Source organism: Monodelphis domestica, chromosome 6 (genome assembly GCF_027887165.1).
Source record: "Monodelphis domestica isolate mMonDom1 chromosome 6, mMonDom1.pri, whole genome shotgun sequence".
Lineage (NCBI taxonomy): Eukaryota > Metazoa > Chordata > Mammalia > Didelphimorphia > Didelphidae > Monodelphis > Monodelphis domestica.
The window spans coordinates 77012518-77035648 of record NC_077232.1 but is presented as its reverse complement, the minus strand read 5'-3'; the positions used below and the strand labels follow the sequence as shown (position 1 = coordinate 77035648).

General features: G+C 37.1%; 1 protein-coding gene across 7 annotated transcripts in view; it reads right to left on the bottom strand.

Annotated features, from left to right (window-relative positions):
• UVSSA (UV stimulated scaffold protein A) overlaps positions 1-23131 on the bottom strand; it is a 119844-nt gene that overhangs the window by 51035 nt on the left and 45678 nt on the right. For all 7 annotated transcript variants that reach the window (XR_008912802.1, XM_016423368.2, XM_056802287.1 and 4 more), the window contains one exon: positions 11633-11747. Coding sequence is in view for 6 of the 7 variants with exons in the window: in XM_016423368.2 (XP_016278854.2) it covers positions 11633-11747 (115 nt within the window). In the remaining variant the exon portion in view is untranslated. The remainder of the gene's footprint in view (positions 1-11632; positions 11748-23131) is intronic.

The following is a 23131-nucleotide window of genomic DNA, read 5'->3' as shown; positions in this document are numbered from 1 at the left end:
AATTTACTTATTTGTTGCCATACCCATCAAACTACCAAAATATTTTTTTACTGAATTAGAAAAAACAACAACAAAGTTTATTTGGAAAAACAAAAGATCAAGAATATCAAGGGAACTAATGAAAAAAAATTCGAAGGAAGGTGGCCTAGCAGTACCAGATGTTAAACTTTACTATAAAGCAGTGGTCATCAAAAAAATATGGTACTGGCTAATAGACAGAAGGGAGGATCAGTGGAATAGACTTGGGGTAAGTGACCTCAGCAAGACTGTCTATGATAAACCCAAAGATTCCAGCTTTTGGGACAAAAATCCACTATTTGACAAAAACTGCTGGGAAAATTGGAAAACAGCATAGGAGACATTAGGTCTGGATCAACATCTCACACCCTACACCAAGATAAACTCAGAAAAGGTGAATAATTTGAACATAAAGAAGGAAACTATAAGTAAATTAGGTGAACACAGAATAGTATACCTGTCAGATCTTTGGGAAAGGAAAGATTTTAAGACCAAAAGCAAGAGTTAGAAAAAATTACAAAATGCAAAATAAATAATTTTGATTACATTAGATTAAAAAGGTTTTGTACAAACAAAACCAATGCAATCAAAATTAGAAGGGAAGCAACAAATTCAGAAACAATCTTTATAACAAAAACCTCTGACAAAGGTCTAATCACTCAAATTTATAAGAAGCTAAATCAATTGTACAAAAAAATCAAGCCATTCCCCAATTGATAAATGGGCAAGGGACATAAATAGGCAATTTTCAGATAAAGAAATCAAAACTATTAATAAGTGCATAAAAAAGCATTCTAAATCTCTTGTAATTAGAGAAATGCAAATCAAAACAACTCTAAGGTATCACCTCTCACCTAGCAGATTGACTAACATGACAGCAAAGGAAAGTAATAAATGTTGGAGGATATGTGGCAAAATTGGGACATTAATGCATTGCTGGTGGAGTTGTGAATTGATCTAATCATTCTGGAAGGCAATTTGGAACTATGCCCAAAGGGCATTAAAAGACTGTCTGCCCTTTGATCCAGTTATAGCACGGCTGGGTTTGTACCCCAAAGAGAAAAGGAAAAAAGACTTGTACAAGAATATTCATACCCACACTGTTTGTGGTGGCAAAAAATTAGAAAATGAGGGGATGCCTTTCAACTGGGGAATGGCTGAACAAATTGTGGTATATGCTGGTGATAGAATACTATTGTGCTCAAAGGAATAATAAATTGAAGGAACTCCATGGAGACTGGAACGACCTCCAGGAATTGATGAAGAGTGAAAGGAGCAGAACCAGGAGAACATTGAATACAAAGACTGATACACTGTGGTAAAATCAAATGTAATGAACTTCTCTACTAGTAGCAATGCAATGATCCAGAACTATTTGGAGGGACTTATGAGAAAGAATGCTATCCATATCCAGAGGAAAAACTGTGGGAGTAGAAACAGAAAAAAACCAACTGCTTCATCACATGTATCGATGGGGATATGACTGGGGATGTACACTCTAAAAGATCACCCTAGTGCAAATATTAATAGTATGGAAATAGGTCTTGATCAATGACACATGTTAAACCCAGTGGAATTGCGCATCAGATATGGGAAGGGTAAGGGAAGGGGAGGGAAAGAACATGAGTCCTGTAACCATGGGAAAATATACTAAATCACCTAATTAAATAAATTTTTCAAAATTTTTTTTAAAAAGCTCTCTATTTGGCACCATCTCTCCAGTCTTAATTCATCTTTTTACGTTTCTGGCACTCAACATTCCAACCAATCCAAATTATCCTATCTTAATAATGTTCCATGCACCACATTCATACCTTTGCTCATGCTACTTGCTATGTTTGGAATGCCTGCCCCCCCCCCCTTGTTTTTCTGTTGAATATCTACTTGGCCTTTAAATACTAAATGAAAAATTTCTTCCAGAAAGTCTTCCCTGATCTCTTTACCTGGGAACAGCCTTCCCACCAGGGGCCTCTATGTATTAGATTCACTTATGTCTATGTCTTATTCTCTGATTAAAATGTAAACTGTGTTTTTGTAAACCTATCCCTTAGCAGTTGACCTTGAACAAGGTAGGGGCTTAACAAATATTTGTGAAGTCATGAATTGGAAAATTTTAAAGTAAATTAGACGAGGCTGCTAGGTGGTATATTATAAAGAATGATGTATTAAAGGTAGAGAAATAAAGAAATGTTCCTACCAAGATGTTTCTATGAATCAGGAAGCCAAAAAAAAGAGCTCCTGCAAAACTCTTCATTTTAATTTACTTCCAGCAGAACAATCTAGATTTCTTGATGATGTTCTAGACCCAAATAAGTTATACTTTGTTTAAAAAAAAGTTTGCCAAGATTAAAAGATTTGCTACATCTGTAAAAATTTTGACAAATATCCATTAGTTTGTAGGGTTTTTTAGTCATACAGCAACTTATGTGAAATATGATAGTGCATTTGTTTGCTATTGTATTGCTATTTGAGGACATTGGTACTTCTTTGAATGTGTATTATCTACTGTGTTACTGTTTTATTCTGAAAATCATTTTGTACTTGCACATGGCTGACACAGTGTGTCACTGATTTTAAGCTAAATATTTTTTATTTTTAAAACATTTTTTAAAACTTTGATTTTTTATTGCATGCGCAATATAGTATCTGAGTTTTATTTTTCTCTCCTTTTTGTATTTGAAACACATGTCAACAGTTTTGAGATTTTTCTTTAATTTTTTTTACTTTGCAGTAACATAAGTTTTAAATACATTTGTTCTAATATTAATACATACCCCAAAAGCTTTAGACTATAAAAATGATGCCATTGATTGTTTAGAAGAATTATAGGACTTTGCTTAATGATTCTGTCTGATTCCAAAAGAAGGGAATATACAAAAGAGCCACTGTACAGTGCTAAAGAGATACAGAACACCTGCATAATGCCTATGGAGCACAAGGTCAAAGAGACCAGATCCCAGTGGGATTGATGCAATTTTGAGCCAAGACAAGAGGACTTGAACTTGTTTGAGGTTCGAGGTTGCAGCTGTTTAACACGTGTTAAAGGCAGGTCTTCCTTGCTCACATTCTATGAAGTACCTCAAATTTGGCTCCTACCTGCCTCCTATAATCTAGTCTCTTTTCTTTCTTTCATGGTGTGGCAAACTTTCTATAGTCCTGGCTACTGATTGGGTAAATGCAAAATTTCTTAAATCATTTTAATTGGGTCCTGATTCAAGGACCTGTTATAGATTTGTTTTTCCTTAGATTTTTTTTTTTAGACATAAGACTTTCACATTTTATATTTCATCCTCAAGTTATTTTTCTCTTTTATTTAGATTTTTTTATGTTTTTATTTTTCTTTTGCAAAACTGATTCATATGCCTCATAACTCAGCCATGCATCCCTGAGTGATCTCTGTGTTTGTTATTATTCACCTCAGGGGAGCCAAGTTATTGTTGTGAACTTTGATTTAAATTTGAGCAATTTTTGGATAAGAAACTTGCTATCTCTCAGAATTCAGAATGTGCCATGAAGATAGATGCCTATAGAGACCACATGGCGCAACAGAAGGTCCAGAGTGAACTCTGGGATGCGAATTGAACTATGAGGGGTTGAAATGCCTTTGTTTTGAATGTATACTCTTATGCCAAAGGGGACTGCCCTCACACTGGCTTTTTGTCAACCTAGTAATCATTGGTTTTGTTCTCTTTTCTTTTATTGCAATCTTTAAGTTGATTGTTTCCATGATCCTTTTGGGGAAATTGGTTTCCCAATAGGATCTCAGGGGGATATGTATACATGGAGATTTTGAGCCTTTGGACTTAATCCCCCAGAGGTCCCTTAGTATTTCCAAAAATTCCCTTTTCCTGCATCCCTACGTTTTGCATGATTATATTTAAGTGGCTATAACTCCTCCCTCTCTCTCTTTTTGGACCTGAGACCAAGCTGAATTCAGGCAGGTTTTTTTTTTGCCCTAGTTATTATTAATAAAACTTTTAAAATATAATAGTTATTAAACATTAATTTTAAAACTCACAGTGGCTCAGGGGATAGTGAGCCAGGTCTAGAGATAGGAAGTCTTGAATTCAAGTCTGGCCAGAGATACTTCCCAGCTTTGTGACCCTAGACAAATCTCTTACCCTACAATGCCTAGCCCTAACCATTTTTCTGCCTCAGAACCAATACATAGTATTAATTCTAAGATGGAAGGTAAGGATTATTTTTTTTTAAGTAAGCTAACACCCTCTCCTGCCATTGAAGATATTCCCTAGTGCCTTCTGTCAGCATAAAGGTGACCCTGAAGTTCTGGGAACCAATGATAGTGGAACCCAAGCTCTAACAGGTTCTACCAAAATAGAAAGACTCTGAATAGAGGCCAATTGCTGGACTATGTGAAAGTATCTGTCTGATGACCAGCCTGGGTCAGTCCAGAGAGGCTCTTAATCATAAGCTTGGCCACTTTAGAGGAAGAGAAAGTATGATTTTTTTTCCCCCTATGAAAGCAAATGAAGAATTGCAAATATAAGAGTAGTGAAAAAGCAACTTCTGAAGAATGAAATGCAAAAGTATTTTAGTAGCTACTTTACAAAAGTGGCCAAGAATTTAGGGCAAGAACTGTAGGAAGAAAAAGAAATCTAATCTATGAGTATAGCAAATTAGGGCAGAGGTTCTGGAGTCTATTGTAGAACCACAGCAGAGAGCCATGCAGCAACACTGTACTTGGGGAATTTAGCTTCAGAGCAATTTGATAATGGGGACATAGAAGAAGGAAGGAACAAAGTAAAATAGGAAAAGCAGTGGATTTGGAAATGAAAGACCAACTTAAAATTCTAGCTCTGCTTCATACAAATGGTATGGACTTGACAAGCTCTTTCCCCACCTTGGGCCTCAACTTCCTCATCTGATAAAATGGGGAAGGGGGGACAGACTAAACTAGGAGTTCTTATAACCTTTCTGTGTGTCATAGACCCCTTTGATAGTCTGGTGAAGCCTGTGCACCCCTTCTGTTTTAAAATACATGAAACAGAATATATAGGATAGCAAAGGAAACCAATTATATTGAAATACAGTTATTTGAGGGCAATTAGGTGGTACAGTAGATAAGAGTGCAAGGCCTAGAATCTGGAAGAGTCATCTTCCTGAGTTCAAATCTGATCTCAGACACATTCTAGTTGTGGGAACCTGGGCCAGGTACTTAACCCTATTTGCCTCCATTTCTTGATTATAAAATAAACTGGAAAAGGAAATGGCAAAATACTCCAGTAGCTCTGTCAAGAAAACATCAAATGGGACCACAAAGTGTCAGACAAGAGTGAAAAACACTAAACACAGTTATCAGAAATATTAAATGTATAACATCATGGACTGCAGGTAAGAACTCTTGAACAGATGACCTTTTGAAAGTCACTGTCAGCTTTAAACCTATGATCCTAAGAAATGTAGAAATCTGATAGCATGTCTCAGGGGAACATATTGATACTTCACAAGTCAACCCTCATCAAAAGCTTCTGGTGCTAATTAACTTGACTTTCAAATCAGTATTATAATGATAATAACTAAATTCTCTAAGCTTTGCCTCCATGCTTCCCTGGGCTTCATTTCACACATTCTACTTAATAGCCCCAAGAGATAGGCCAAAATAATAATAACAAGCTCTAGAACATTTTGAGCTTTCCAAAATACTTTCATCACAAGACTTCTATGAATTAGGCAGTACAAGTATCATTATTCGCATTTTACAGACGGGGGAATCAAGGCTGAGAGAGGCTCAGTAACTTGCCCAGGGTCACACAAGCTGGTAAGTGTCTGAGGTGGGACTTGGACCCACCCAAGCCTACTGACTCAGAAATAAGCTCTCTCCACTGCACCCAACAGCCCCTCTGAGCAGCCTACTTCATGTCATCAAGCAAATGTGAATTCGTGGGATCCAAGAATCTAGAGCTAAAGGACCCTGTAAGGCCAACCCCCTCATTTTACAGATGAAGAAACTGAGGTCAGGGAGGTTAACTACTTGTCCCAAGGTCACAGTGAAATAAAATGGACATAACTTGAGTCCACACTCTAATCTGAAAAGCAGGTGCTCTCTTTCCACAACATCATACTGGTCTGTTGACCTATCTTTCCCTCTTGTATAACCTTTCTAGAAAGCTATATATTTCAAGAAGTCCTGGAAGTGATGTTAGCCTTCTAAAATCATGAATAAACCACCTCTTTCCTTCCCAGGGTTCATGTGGTTATCCTAGTTACCCTATCTATTAGTTAATTACCTTTTAAACTTGCTGACACATCCTCCATTTAAATGGTATGTCTGTCTGTGATAAATGTCTAGTTTACATTTTATTTTCTTCCAGTAATAGTAGAAGGGCTATGAGAGACTGCAAAACACCTAGCCAGTCCCACTGCAGACCCCAGGTGTGCATAAGGGTAAATAGGGATTATACAAATGAGAGGTCATTAAAGGGCTGGTAATGTTAATTTGGCATGACACCCCTAATGGGTTATATCTTCACACTTGAGTTACCTAATCATCTAAATTCTTTTAACAAATTTACATTTCATTTTAGAGATCCAGATTCAAATTGACTTGTTCTTTATCACCAACAAAGCTTTGGGTATTGTTTTTATTTGCTAACCTACCCATCACTTTCATTAGACTTTAGGGCTCTCCAAATAGATCCAAACCCTTGGGTCTAGATTTTTATTCCTGAAAGAGATATGAAACCCTGGGATGCCAAAAATCCACATGGTTAATTTCAATTCAACCATTTATTAAGCCCCACTATATGCAAGGCACTGTGCTCAATCCTGAGAAATAGGAAGATAAAATTTGTCCTCAAGGAGTCTCCATGATCTACTCCAGGGTGTAGCACATATACATATGTAAGTATAATACACTTTAGAGTATAATAGGACTAAAAGAGAGATCCAGACAAAGACTCAGAGAACACTTTCAGATAGAAGATCTGAGGAGGTTTCATGAACAGCCTGAACTAAATATAGTAGAAAAAGAGAAGAATTCTGGAAGGTAGAAATGATGAGATGCCCAAGCTATGCCTGAGGGAGGAAAAGAAGGGTTGAAAGGGAGATGTTGATCTAATCATAGAGTCAAGGAATCAAAAATGGAAAAATCAATAACCATAGTAACAATGGCTAGAATTTATAGAGAACTTTAAGGCTTAATGAACTTTTTCTCATTTTATCTTCACAGCAGCCCTGGAAAGTAAGTGTTGTTGTGATTACCATTTTACAGATAAGGAATCCAATGTAGACAGTGGTGAAGTGACTGGTCCTGAGTCACACAGTAAGTGTCCAAGGTTGAATATGAACTCAGGACTTCCTGACTCCAGGAAGACTGCCTTGAGTCTTCCTGACTGAACCTTTCTATCCACTTATAGTTCCTAGCTGGCTCTGAACAAGCAACAAATAGAAAAGAAGATTCAAGAGCTTTTGTGGCCAGCGGGTTGAATTTGTATACTGAGATTCAGTAGTGTGCAGACTCTTCTGATATACAGACATCTACCCAGTTTTACCTGTACCTACTCCCTCCCCCCCCCACCTTCCCTGAATCCCCATTCCCCCAGTTTTCCACCTCTTGCTCTCATAACAGAAATTAAAACACAACATTGTCTATACTGCCCTAGGGTTCCCTTCCCAGATTTGTGACTTCCCAGGCTGAAATATACTTCCCTGGCCACCACTCTCCTATGTCTCCCTCTTTAGACTATAAGCTCCTTGAGGGGCAGAGACTGTCTTTATTCTGTCTTTGTGTCATCAGCATTTAGCACATTAAATATTTAATCAATGTTTTTCATTCAATTCTTTATATAGCTAGTAGCCTACCTCACCTAGAATTTCAAGTGTGAAGGGATAAGATATGAAAGACAGGGAAGGCAGACTGCAGCCAGATTGTGGGAGGCCATGAATTTCTGGCTAAAGATTTGCATTTCTTCATCAAGGCATTAGAGAACCACTGATCAAGGATGAATGCACATGGAAATTTTTTTTTTGTTTAAAAAAAAAAGAATATGTTTCTCTAGAATAAGGAACAAATTAAATATCCAAATTTAACATTGGAGATTGAACCTAAGTAGAATTTCAAGAAGTGTATATAAGGGACTGCTGTATCATATAACACAAAAAAGCAATTTGATTAGTTGCTCAATTATGAGAGGTTGTTTTTTTTTTTAAGCCTACAATTGCTGAGACAGAGGATAAAATTTTTAAAATGTGACAGTTCTGGAGATTTTCCATAGCATAAAAACAATGACAGTCATACTAAAACTTCTTACTACTGAAAATATCTATTTCCAAATGCTAATTTCTAAAAGCTTAAGTCTCAAACCAATGAGACAGTGGTTAGTGATTATAGCATGTATTTTTTTTTAAGGATAGTAAGGTGGAGGCAGCAAAGTCACCACTGCAGCTTTATATAGATGCCCAGACTGTCCTGTAGGAGGGCACATGCTCTGGCTGCTGGGAACTAAGGCTGAAATGAAGAAAGAATGAGTATTAGGTAAGAGAGTGGTAAGAGAATCTATCCCAACTGGACAAAGTGTGGTTAAGGTTAAACTGCCTGGATAGCACCATATGGGAATGTCCCTGGGGCTACCTTGTACTACTCGATGTCAAAAAAAATGATATATATCTGGCCTGAGACTTGGATGCTGCCCCTTCTGATATGATAACAACTCTTTGGGCCTATACATGTATGAAAGGAAGCAGCATCAAACCTATAATGTATTTTGTTAAACAATTTAGTTCCTTTTCTTTCTCAGTCTACTTGAGAAATCCCATAAAATGCTTCTGATAAGAATGGGAAGAGGGGAATGAGCTAGCAGAGAAAAGACAGAAAAGAGGAAGAGCTTAACATTAAATCAGTGAAGAATCTGTGTCAACACAATAAAAAATCAGGGAAGGAATGATTCTTCAAGTTATTTTGGTCCAATTTGTCAGTACAGTCTACTGCCATAGGAACTTGGATGGAAGAGACCTGAATAGAGATAGATTCAGCTTGTGGACAGTCTCCTGAACTTGGGGTCAGAAGGTCTAAAGCTCAGACTGCTCTGAACCTGCAACTCTGAACTGGTCATTACCTCAACACAATGCTTTCACTACCTGTCTCACACAGTTGCTGGAAGGAAAGTGCTTTGGAAACTACAAAGTACTATACAGATGCTATATTAAAAACATCCATCGCTTTCATCTCACCATGTTGTACTCTTCAGTTTTTGAAAAGCAGAAATTAATTTAGGGCCCATGTAATTATGATCATCTCAGTTTACATTTCTATAGCATTTTGCCATTATAAAGTGTTTTAGATATACTAATTTGATCCAACATCTCTGTGAGACAGATAGTGAAAGCATCTTAATCCCCATTTTACAGAGGCTCCAAGGCGTGAAATGATTTGCCTTATAGAGAATGGAAGAGCTGAGGGTGGAACCCAGGCCTCCCAAGCCCAAATCCCACGACCTTTCCATTAACACTGCCTCTCTAAGTTCAACATTCAGGATGGGAACTGAACAAGCCACTCTCCGTTCATGTATATGATAAAGATTTGTTACCTGGGATATGATCTCCTTGAAACAAAGCACTACATGGAAAAGCCAACACATAAGACATATAAACATTCTCTCCTCTGTAAATATTCTCAGTGTGGAACATGCAGAATCTGAATCATTTTGGATAAGAAAATAAGCTCTGAAACCCAAACGGTTTGTGAAACTACAGCCTTCAAAAGGGATAGACCTGATTAACTTTCAAATAGAGAACACCTTATTTTTATGCCTTTACCTGGGAGAGTTGTTCTTTAGGTTAGTACAGGAGTGGAATTTTGAACATCAAAGGAACAAGAGCATTAATGATAATAGTATATTGAACAGGATATCCTTGTATGTTATTAATATCCTATTAAGACTTTGAGGCGGGGAAGGAAGTGTTGTTTCTTTTACTTGTTTGAAAATGTTTAAAACAAAACTTTATTAGTAGGCTCACAAAACTATAAAATATCAGAACTGGAAGGGACATCAGAGACCTTCATTTTACAAGGAAAGGAACTGAGTCCCGTGGTTTTTCTAGACATCATTCCCACAAATCTGACTTGCTACAAAGGTCTTTTTGGAAGAAGAGGTAGCACAGTTTTTTTTCCTAGATGCATAAGTGTTCCTCTACTGACAAGACCCCCCCCACCCCAGCTCAGCAGAGCTAAGGACCCTCTTACTGAACAGCAAATACCCAGGTACCTATCCCTGTGCTCTGCCAGATGTCTCGTTTCTACCAATTCCCCAACAATATAAAGAGAGCAGAGAACACTAAACATGAACCATAAAACAATTAAGGAAACCATACTGTGTACATAGCTAGAAGCTCCCTGGCTCAGTGTAGAAGCACTGCACTGTGGTGAGGAGATCTTGGGCACAAGCCACAAGGCATTCCCCTTTTCTGATCTTCAAGGTCTTCATCTATAAAACAGGCTAATAATATCTGCACTATTCAAGAAGCTGGAGAAAGTGTTGGACCTGGAGTCAGGAAAATCTGAGTCTAAATCCTACCTCAGGTACTCACTAGCTGGGTGACCCTGGGAAAGCCTATCTGCCTCAGTTTTCTCATCTATAATATGAAGATAATAAAAGCATCTACCTCTCCAGATTGTTGTGAGGGTAAACTGAGAACATATTTGTAAAATTCCTTGCAAACCATAAAGTACTATGTAAATACTTGTTATTATTTACCCTATAGAAGTATTAATATGATCAAAGAAGAAAATCTGATGGACTACAAATTTGTCACAATCATCATTATTATTGTTATAGAACTGAAACAGGCAGTGCTTTGTTTGGGCTTGGAGCTCAGGCCTCCCCAAGCCTCCTTGGGCAGTCTATTCACAAGATACCCTATCTACTCCAGCAAGGGGCTGCTCATTACATAAATCCATCAGCTGCATTCTGGAGGGCTGTGGGTGGTGGAGGGGGGAGTTGTACTTGATGGAACTATCATTTCAGTTCTTTATGGTCTACTAATTCACCTGTCAGCTTTATTAGTGCCCAATAATGTATTTAATCCCCCAAACCTTTCCCTAGTGTTTGGGAAAGCGGTAAGAACAAAATCGCATCTGGTCAGTGATGGGCAACCTTTCTACAAAGCACTCAGACTGGGCCCCGGTGACCACTCCCCATCATCCTACTGGCAGGTAGGCAGTTGAAGCCCAGCTGCCAGTCAGCTCTGAGCTACTGATATTGTAATTGCGGCAAACAGCACAAAATACTACCTAGTTTCACCAAGACTTCATCATCCATATTTCTACCCACTGGCTATTTATACACTTGAACTTTTTTCTCCTTTTGAGCAAATAAATATCTCTGTTTTCCAGGCATCCAGCAGCTTTCCTCAGCAAGCCATGGCAGAACTAGCTGAATGAAATAAGTGCCCAGGCTCTCAGTTGCTGCTTCTCCTAGAAAGTATTTGTTTATCTAGACCCAATCACAGCTCCCCTATCTATGTAATGACTTCCTCCCAGCAGCCAGAGAGATTACCCACACCACTGATCACTTTATTACTTCATAATGGCTGTTTATTTACTTTACTGCAGCAGTAACACGGAGGGATAAAGCCTTTCACAGCTGGGCAAACTCACCATACTCCTTCCGCAGGTGGTCTGGAATGTGGGGTTCATAACCTTCCTTCTCCGGGACCTCCACAAAATCCACTTCATCTTCATCTTCATCTGAGTCAGCATCGAAGGCTCGCCTCTAGGGAAAGAAGCATGCCTTGAATACAGACAGAAATTCATTTGGAGCCACCTCTAATGAAAATATTTGTCTACCATAAGTGGTGGAGGGGTGTCTATGAAACACACCACCCTCACCCCAGCAAATTCATTTATACCTCAAGTTCTCTCCCTATGACCAAAGTCATTATACATGGCTGTACTATATTTCAAAATATGATCTCCCAAATCATCCCAGTTCCTTAAAATATGGAGATTTTAAAAGATTCTCCCTTAAATATGTCATTTGCCAATCCAGGGCCAATATAAAAGGAAATGGAAAGCAGGCATATCAAAATTATAGTCACCTTCAAGAGATGGCCTCCCGGCCAAAGTCTTTCTTTGTTGATGCCTTTGCTGTGAGGATTGTAGAAAATAATGACTTTCACAGAACAAACTGGTGGGCAGAAAGAAAGAGCTCAGAAGAGTGGGGGACTTAACACTGATAAAAGCAAGGAAATTCAGGCTGGCTTCATGTATTTTGTTCTATCAACAATTTTCTCTTTTCTTAAAAGTATAAAACTTTTAGAAGAACTGAAAATTCTCATGAACCCATTTTCCTCTGATAAAATTTATAAAACCAATTATTGCAAAAACACTAATCAGGCCAAATATAACATTTTTGAACTTCAGGTACAGTATCTCTAGTTTACAGCAACACACACATTTGTACAATAAACACCAGATATATAATTCAAGAACAGACCACACTTCTTAAAACCAATGCAATATTTACCTTACTAGATACATTTTAATGTTATTTGACTGTTGGTTAAAATGTTTTCCTTTTGAATAGCTTTAAATAAAAATAACTGTTCTAAGTCACCGTGCCAACTTATAAAATGAAATCGTAATGCCAGCGAATGTTAGCTAGTATCAAGCTGGTTGCCTATCAAGGACAAACATTCAAGGCTAAGTTCTAACTAAATGCCTGAGACCCTAGAAGTTCCCCAAGCCACAGAGGTCCCCAAATGGTGATGGTTTCACATTTAATTTGCTTTCCAACCCTTTTCGCAGAAAGAAAGAATTCTACTTACTCCATTTTATTTAAAAGCAATAGAAATCATCTTGTGTTTATATCCTCTGCTCTTTTCTGGAAATCAAAACCAAGCTATAGCCTGAGACACAATCTGAGGGGCATTCTTCACAGTGAACAAAAGTGAAAGCCAGGTGAACATGATTACTTCTGGGGTCCCTGATCCTTCCCAAACAGGTCTTTAGCATGGATATCTATATAAACCACAAGGTATATGAAGAAGAGGGGAGAGAGAGTAATATGATTTCCCCCAGCAGCAGTATCATACCAATTTAATTCACTAATCTAATCATGTGTCACAGCAGCATAGGCTGATATACTGCAGCTTAAAAGAAGAGAGGGGGAAAAAAAGACAAAATCCTGGAAGAGAGGAGGAAAAAGACCAGCCCCTAAACTAGTGAGCTGCACCAACACAACATCACTTCTAGATCAGCAGTTCTTGTGGGCAAAAGTCAAAATCTCTCTCCAGTCATGCAAATGGAAGTTTTCTGAATTGCTAGTGACCTAGTACTGCTTTGAAATAGATCAATAAATGTACATAATAATTGGAGAAACCTAGTTCACCATTCCCTTCTATAGAATCCTCTCTCTGAAGGATGATCCACTTTGAGGAAAAAACAAAGAAAAAGTCCTCTAATGAATATCCCAGAAGACACAAGGTTCATTTGGGTGTCCATATCAAACAGGTTTTTATGCCTCCTCCTATTTCCCTTTCAGTGTAAATTCCTTCAACCACCCCTGCTGTTTACAATAAACAGACCTCAAAATTGAAATCCCTCAGCCGAAGCATTGCTAGCCTCTTCCTCACACAGAAAAAAAGAAAGGGTCACCAGGCTCTGGGAAGTATTGGAGAGTTTCATATTTTGCAGCTGACTACAACCATCTCTCCCTGGCCACAGAAAGGAAACTAGTACAGAAGTAGATGGGACAAAAACCTATCCAAGGCAAACTCATGAGTCATGAGGATGGCAGGTATTGTACTATCAAAAATCTGTTAAGCTAATGGCCAAAGACAAGTGTCCATTTTCAAAATCTAGATGTAGAACAGTTCCCAGTATACTCCAGGAAAACCCTGTATTTAGAGCTTTTGTGCCAAGCCAGATGAGGCTATGAAGAACCTAACTCAGTGCATCAAGTCTATTGAACAAGAAATAGAAATATTAGATAAGTCAATGGCTGAGCCCCATTTTATCATGAAGCTTAGGTAATCCCCCATTCATTTGGTTAGACATTTCCAATCCAAGCATAAATAACTATAGAGTTTTTCAAATGTCACTGGGAAGAAAAAAAAAACAACTTCCCTCAGTGGCACCTTTTTATATTTACAAGAGATAAATAAACCCAAATTCCTAGAGAAACATTTCCAGTATTAATGTATTCCTGTGCTTTTAAATGGCAATATATTAAAGCTACAGATTAAAGGTCCGAGTTTTTAAAAACTTGGTTGTGTTTCCCAAATAAAAACCATACTTAAGCTTCTTTACAAGTTGATAATGGCTGAAATCTCAGAATGCTAAGAGATCTGAGCTCCAATTTTCCACTAGAAGATCACAGATTAACAAACCTCAAGCCACAAGTGCTCTAATAACCAAACTAACATTAGTTCAATGGTATATGCAGCTTCAGCCTGTCCTTCCTCGGTTCCCAGAGTCTAGCCTCACATCTATGTGAGGTGGTATCAGACACATTATTAGCATGCTAATTTCACATGATGCAAGTGAGCATCCCCAGACGGGTATGCTAGCTCCAGCATTCAGCCTGGCAAGGATCCTGAAGGCCAAGAGTATACCTGTCTTAGACACTCCTGAGCCTATGAAAATCTCTCTTGAGGAAAGGCCTAATCAGATGCAAATTCACTTTGTTTAGGTCCGATCTGTGAGCTGTGCATTTAGGGGCTATAGGAAACATTAATCATTGGAAACTGTAATTTTTGTTATCAGTCTAACACTAATCAAAAGGGAAACCTGTCACTACCGCTGACCTGTGAAACGTCCCAATTATACTCTTCGGAAATGACAGGAGCACTTAACTTCCTCACTGAGTAAATGACGACGATCAATCAAGTCTGAATAACAATGAGCCACGGAGCTGAAAATTATTTTTTGTATAGAATCTACCCAGGAATTTATGAAAGGTGAAAAGCAACCCAAGGTTTTAGGGGCATTATGGCTCCCAGCTAGTGCAGTGCATATCAAACACTAAACAGAATTTATGTGTTTTAATTTTCTAAAAGGTAGATGTGGACTTGGTGCTACAATGCATAACATATAATGCCAGATTTTAAATATGGGGGTCATTTTCATAAAATATTATGCTTATTGTTTGCACCCTTGAATTTCACTGGGGACTTTTGATTAAATTTCTATTTTCTGGGAAATATTTAACTGCTTAGCTAACTAGTAGGAATTAAGCCTTCTTTTCCCCATTGAAAATGATTATTTGGGGGGGTTAAATCAGAATTCTAGGTCCCCTTTTTATTCTAAAATAAATAACGATGAGGCTGGGCACCAAACCCCACATTATCTATAAATAGTTATTATGTTCATTAAGTAATTTTTTTTTAAATACCAGAGCACAACTGATTATCTTCCCTGTAGCAACACCATTCCCCTTCTCCTAAAATGGTGCTTGTTCAGAGCCTCAATTGTCCTCTGATTCTCTTCCTCAAGAACTAAACACACATTTTTCCCTTCTTTATTTTACCAACTTAAATTACTTTGGAATTAAGAGTGTTGTTATTTCTGTTCAAAAGACTCAAACTATAAATGTCATCTTCCCTAAGCCAAATATTCAACCCTATCATACAACTATAATACATAAATTATACTTTCATATAAGTTACTATTAAATTATACCTCAAGGAAAGATGGCTATTCTCTTGGTTAATGACAGCAGTGGTTGAACTCAGTGGTGAATCTTTGGCTCTCTTTGATGTGCAAACTAAAAATATTATACAAACTTGTAACCCAGACAGGCAATATGGTATAATGGAGACCCATCGGAGAGAGATTATGGAAGAGAATCAATAAAAAAAATTCCCTCTTGACCAGTTTTAAACATTTCATTCTTAAGGCAATAAATAAATGGTTCAAGAGGATCATATGATTTAGAGCAAAGGTTCTCAAAGATTGGTGTGGGGACTCCTGATGGTCCTTGAGACCCTTTCATGGAGTCCTCAATGTCAAAACTATTTTCATAAAAATACAAAGACATTATTTACCCATTAAAATATTCCTCCCTTTTCCTACTACAAATCTGTGTAATGTCATATTTTCTTCACATACATCAACCAAAACAACATATCACAACAGACTGAATGCAGAAGTAGATATGAAAATCTAACCATAGCCAGACATAAGAGAAATTTGCAAGAAAAGCAAAAAAATTCTTTTCATTAAATTTTTTGTTTTGGAAAAGTTATTTTCCACAAAAATATTATTCATGTTATCAAGTAATTAGTTTAATATTGATATTTTTAAAACAGTTTTATATTTGCAAGGAAAAAAAAAACAAAAAATATGGTAAATGTTGATAAATTAAATCAAATGAACAAAACTCTTTGGGGTCCTCAATAATTTTTAAGAGATTAAAGGAATCATAAGACCCCAAAGTTGGAGAACTGTTGATTCATGGCATTTAGAAGGGTTTGTAGAAATATTGGTCCAAACTATTTTACAGATAGGGAAACAGAGATCCAGAGAAGGGAAAAGAACTCTTCAGAGTCACTCAGCTAATAAGTAGCAGGGCCAGGATTTGAAACCAGATACCCCAAGTTGAAGTCCAGCAGTCTTTTCACTGTACCTCAAGAGACTGCTGCAGAATAGGAAACATTCCAGTTGAAGCACAAATCCAGTTAAGGACACTGGTGAGAAGTGATATGAACTAAGAGAAACCTCACTAAAAAATACCCATAAGTGATACACAGGACACCCTTCTAGAAGCAGGCCTTGGCTAGATAAGCCAAAAAAGAAACCCTGTGTCTGATGGAAATGACCTTCAGAACAACCTTCTAAGAATTAAGCCTTCTGAAGAGTAGTTTCCCCTAAAACAGGTTGCTTTCAACTTACCTGAAAGCTGAGTTCTAAAATAATGATTTTTTTAAAAAACCCTTTCAAAATGAAAATAGCAACCATCTTTCTTTCACTCTATCCTACCTCCTTCCTCCTCTTCCCAAAAATATATATTTGAAGGAAATTAAATAATTCATTTTTCACTTTGCACTCACTGTCACTTCTGGGGTAGAATGAGGAAGACTAGAAGAATCCTCAGGAACAGGTTGGTGTGGTTGTGATCTGTGAGGGAACACCCAAGAGGTGCTAATAGAAGTCTTTACTGGCCAATCAGATGCTTCCCCTTCCTAATGTCTGTTTAGTAAAACAGGAACCACACAACAGAGCACAAAATTGTGATGGAATTTCTTCCTCCTCCTTTTAAAAAAATTTTTTTTTTAATTTTAAGTGTTTGAATAGAGCCAGGATTGACTGTCTCTCATTAAAGTCAAACTCATAATTAATGGTGATGGCTCTCACTCACCCAAAATTAAACCAACACCAACAGAAGCACAAACAAGGCCACACAGGGACCTAACTCACAAGGGAGAGATGAAGTGTCCTTGCTTCTTGCCCTGGTTTTATACAAATTGATTCTTACCCACAGTTAAAAGGATTTAGAAAAATGAGCCCCTGCAATCATAATTAAACAAGCAATAAAGCTGCGAAAATATACAATGCAATCTGTTTATAGAACTCGATGCGGTGAGAACGCTAATTATTTGAGAGGGAAAGAGAGCGAAGGAGCAAAGGCAGTACAGAAAGAAGCCATATCTACTGACTGGAGCCACCCGCTGGGTGGAAACTACAGCTGGGACCATTAAATAAATTTTGTACGGTCTAATTAACTTGCTTCGCAATCTCAATTACTTTTCACCCAAGAAATCACTTTTGTTCAGTTTTATGTGTGTCTGTTTCCCTTTTTTAAAAAAAATGATGTAAGGCATCCTCAGACAAGTGAACTCTAAACTTCATTTGTCTTTCAGCCGGCTTGATGGCTATGCATTTAAAAACCCATTCTATCTTATAAACTAAAAATTAAATGTACTCAGCTGTGATGGTCGCCATTGCATCTGCTATTTATATGCTAATACCCTCCCTGGAAGATCTTGCAAATTATTCCACCATGCCAATATCTCATGTGCATCTACTCAGAGCCAACTAAACATTTTTTTTTTCTAGAGGACAGAAGATTTTGGCCAAGGGACTATAATACTTAGTACAGTGGAACCCATTTAAAGAGGCAGCTAGCTGTTAGGTAAAGATATTTTGTATACAATAAAAATATGCACAGAATTGCAATCAGGTCTTTTTTTAAATGAATACAGCTTGAGCTTTGTAGACCCAATCATATATTTCCATTACTAGAGTACAAATCTTTTCAAACACAAACCTACAAAGAGATGTATTTCACAGAAAAAGACCTTTGTTTATATATCCTAAACGCGTTTTTTAAAAAAAGATTTCTATCTTAATATTGAAAAATTTCTAAATTACAGGTAGCAGTACAGTCCCCACCTTTCAAAGTGATGATGCTATGCTTTAAAAAAAAAATTTACCTTCCTTCTTAGAATAAATACTATATATCAGTTCCAAGGCATAAGAGTATTAAGGACTAGGCAATCGGGGGTTAAGTGACTTGCCCAGGATCATACAGCTAGGAAGTGTCTGAGGCCAAGTTTAAACCTAGGACCTCTTGTCTCTAGGCCTGGCTCTACCCACTGATGATAGTATTCTAAGCTAAACTAGAAACAAGATTTTAAACCCAAACGAAGTCTGGATGATGCATGATTATCTAATCTACATCATAGGTCAAAAGAACCCTTTTTATCTACCTTAGGAAAAACCTTTCATATTTGCATTATTTCAATAAAAATCATGAGGACATTCTCCATTAGTGTCAATGCAATGTCCCTGAACAATCTGCAGGGATCTAAAAAACACTATCCACAAGCAGAGGATAAACTATGGGAGTAAAAACACCGAGGAAAAGCAACTGTTTGACTATAGGGGGGAAGGGGATATGACTGAGGAGAGACTCTAATTGAACACTCTAATGCAAATACCAACAACATGGAAATGGGTTTGAACCAAGAACACATGTGATACCCAGTGGAATCGTGCGTTGGCTATGGGAGAGGTGGTGGGAAGGGGGGGGGGGGAGGAAAAGAAAATGATCTTTGTTTCCAATGAATAATGTTTGGAAATGACCAAATAAAATAATGTTTAAAGTGAAAAAAAAATCATGAGGACATTATAGGAAGATTCCATAGTCTCCCTTTTGTACCACTTCCTACTGCTCAGGACTTAGGAAGCTATTTCCAAGGGCAACTGATAAGTTGGTACTTAGCATAGGCTTCTGCAGTTTGTAGTACATTCACAGTCTAAGCTTGCTAAATTGAATAGGATTAAAAGGAACTACAGTAGAAAAGGAATTGGATCTAGAGTCAGATCTGGGTTCGGTCATTTAGTAGCTGTGTGAGCTTGGATAAGTCCTTCCATCTATCTGGGCTTCAACATCAGCAAAAACAAAGGTGCTGAATTAGAGTAGGGATTCTTGACCTGCAGTCTGTGGATAGATTTCAGGACATCCATGAGCTCAAATGGGGGAAAAAATTATATTCTGAAATTTAACATTTCTATCAATTACAATAAACATATGTACACACACACACACATTATTCTGGGGTTAGACAGCTATAATCCAAACTAGCAGGGAGACTGAGGCTGGCAGGATTTCTTGAGCTTGGGAATTTTGAGTTATAATAGGCTAAGTCTACCAAGTGTCTGCACTTGCATTGGTATTAATATAATCAGGCTCCAGGTACAGGTTGCCCAAAGAAAGGCAGATTGGCTAAGATCAGAAATGGAGGTCACAACTCTCATGCCAACTACAGTGAGAGTAAACCCATGAGTAGCCCCTGTACTGCCAGCCTGGGCCAGAAAGGGAAATGCAGGCTCTAAAACCAAAACAAAACATTCAGAGGAGTCCACAGGTTTCACTAAACTTCAACTGGGGTCCACGACACATACAAAAAGTTAAGAACCCCTAGACTGGATGGTGTCTTTCTTCTGGCTCTAAATCTTTGATCCTGTTATATTGACTCTGGTCTAGAACTGAAGCAAAGTACAATAATAGTGGGTCAATGATTTACAGAGGTGTCAAATTCATGGACAGCCCAAGGGCTGCAGGCTACCCACAAAACTCCCATGTGTGGCCCAAACTAGATTAAAATGTAAGTGGATCACATATGCTGGTGTTTACCAAGTTCTGAACAAAGTAAGAATAAAAATATATTTGAAAAAAGGCAAAAAAAAAAACGTAAGTGGGAAATGTTTGACAAAATGAATTAAAACTGCAATATAACATAATATTAATTTGTTGTTTTATAAAGATTCATTTTTATTTAGGTTTGACACAACTTATTACATTATCTCAAGGTTATGTACTCAATGTTACAGCTATACATCTTAACTTTTTCTGTTTTCAGGTAGATCTAAAGGTTGAGTAGCCTATGATTGCTGTGACTGAAAAAAAGAAAAAGAAAAAGCCCTTCCCCTAGTGGTCAATCACCAGAGAATGATCCCCATCATACTTAGTTACACTGATCTTCAGGTTAGAGATATACAGTGTGTTATAATCAAAGTTGGCCAGAGTTTGTCTGCTATTGGCAAAGCCTTTGAGAACCCAAGGTCACCCTCTGTCTATAGTGAGGTGTCCAAAGTGGATTTCAGTCCAGTTACAAGTCATTTTGGTAGGCCTATAGAGACATGCCTTATAGATGGTAAAACAATATGGCACAATACCAAGTTTACTGGGCTTGGAGTCAGAAAGTCTGAGTGTGAGGGCCAATCCAGTCACATCCTTGCTCTCTTCATCTGTAAAATGGGCAGAATACTTGCCCTATTTACTTCACAAGGTTTTGGTGAGAATTAAATGAGATAATGGATAAGAAAATACTACATAAATATAAGCTAATAAAATTCAGTTGATTCGTTATCTAGTTTTATAAACGCAAATTAGCACAGTCTTGTAAAGCTCTATTTAGGAAATACAGTTTATTTTGCTATGTAATTTGCTTATAAAGTGTGTCTTGCATGTGGTTACAAAACTAGTTACTGCTGAACATCGAATGGCCTAAAAGCAGTGGTACATTAGAAAAATAGGCCAAGTTATCACTTGGGTTAGTTGAACTTTACATAAAACTAACATCATATTCAATGGAGTGTGTAATAGTTTCTTAGTTAGAGCAACCTAAGATCTCAAAATCTAATAACTCTTATTCCCCTCCCTCCAAGTGTTACAGCTCCCCATAGTCAGCTAACTTTGGGTTATGTTGTTCAATGTACAGGAAAAAAGAAAAGAAAAGAAAGAAAACCACCCTCTAGGGATTGGGTTCATGCTGTTAAATTATTTTAAATGAAAATTCTACATTGAAGATATTTGCACACATATATTGTGGAAAAGGGGCTGGCTGTCTTGCATGAGTGTGTCTTATCAAACACACCTGCTCACACGAATAAAACCACTGCCAAGCGTGTCATTGCAAGAGCTTAATGCAGGCTTTCTGATTTTGATGATGATAAGGATGTTCTTCAAATAAAAGGGCACTTACTAAAGATAATCAACACTAACACTCAAGAGCTAGAGGGCGTACAACTCGATGGATTTATTTTTAACTTTGTGATTTTAATAGTTATTTTCTCTGCTCCTTAACCTCCCTTTGTTCAGTGTTTCATTTATCTGATGTCTAGCAATCAAAAGAATGCTGTTTGCTTGGATTTACATACAGCTTTGAGGTCTACAAATTACTTATAACAACCCTGTAAGTTTGGTAACGGGAAAATTATCATCTCTATTTTACAGATAAAGAAATCAAGGCTCAGAGAAGGTAACTTGCTCATAGTTATATGCTGGAGGAGAATTGGAGCCAAGATTTAAATCCATCTTTGGTAACTCCCAGCACAAATTTCTTTCTAATACATTGGGCTACTTCCTATGTGTAAGGTACTGTCTTGGGTATGCAAAATGCTAAAGGAAATACAAAATACAGGCCCAAGAGCCTACAGTTTTGCAGGAAAAACAAAAAAAATACGCACAAAAAGTTTTTTAAAAGACAATATACAGAAATGTGTAAACGATATATACTTATACAAGAATATATAAGCCAAAAGAGAATATACTTAAAAGTGTTATATTCTGTCTTATCCTAATAGTTCCTTTGTTTGAACTTTTTAACTACAGAATTTTTTCTTAGACCATAACTCAATACATTGTACCCAGCAGGTACTCAATAAAAGTTCATCGTTTTGGTTCTAATTAAATTTCAGTAGTAGTGTAACTGTGATCTCACTTATCCAGGTCATACTGTAAGATTATCCCAGTGAGCAGGTTGTCAACCTGACCCATGCAACTGGCCCATACCATAACCAGTGGAATAAATTTATCAGAGGAAATATTTTTAAACACTATATTATGTGTTCTCTTCTTCTTTTACTCCATTTTTTACCATCACTGGTATAAAGTAAGGACAAAGGGTTGATAAAAAGCAAAACTACATATGGATTTCAAATGGATTAGCTTTTAATTCTATAAATGAGTTAATATATTTCCACTGCTGAATTTGTTGCTGTTACATCAACCTCACATTTTGGTCATCTTTTCCACTTAAAAAAATCATTTTAAAGTTCAAAAAAACTATTACTGCTACTATAAAAATGGAAAGATACCTAAAGTGAAATTTTTCTAACTTATTAACTATAAGGATATTCAACTGTTATTAATTATACAATATAAACTAATTGGTGACCATAACCACATAATTAAGCAAATGGCTATTTAAAAATTTTCAAAGGATTATTATTTTAGCTAAGAGAACAACCATGGATTATATCTATTTCAAAGTTGAAAATGGCAAATTACTTGACCAAGACTAAGTTAAGATCCCAATTGTGTATTTATGCCATATATTCCACCTGTTTTCAAAAGGCCTTGTTCTCCTTAGGCTCATTTCCCCCATCTGTAAGGTGATTTCTAAGGTCCCTTCTAGTTCTAACAAAGTATGATTCTATGCCTTAAGGTGATTACTAAAGAAAACGCAGTAAAACAAACAAAAAATACTGAACTATATATCTTTATAACAAGACTAACCACAACAAAAAAGAAAGGCTATTACCTAAGAAATAATGCCAATGGAAAAGAAGAAATTTAGACAGAGAGTAAAATCTTATTTGTTCACATCGATATCATCCTGTAAAGAAAGGGGTGGTGTTCATAAATGC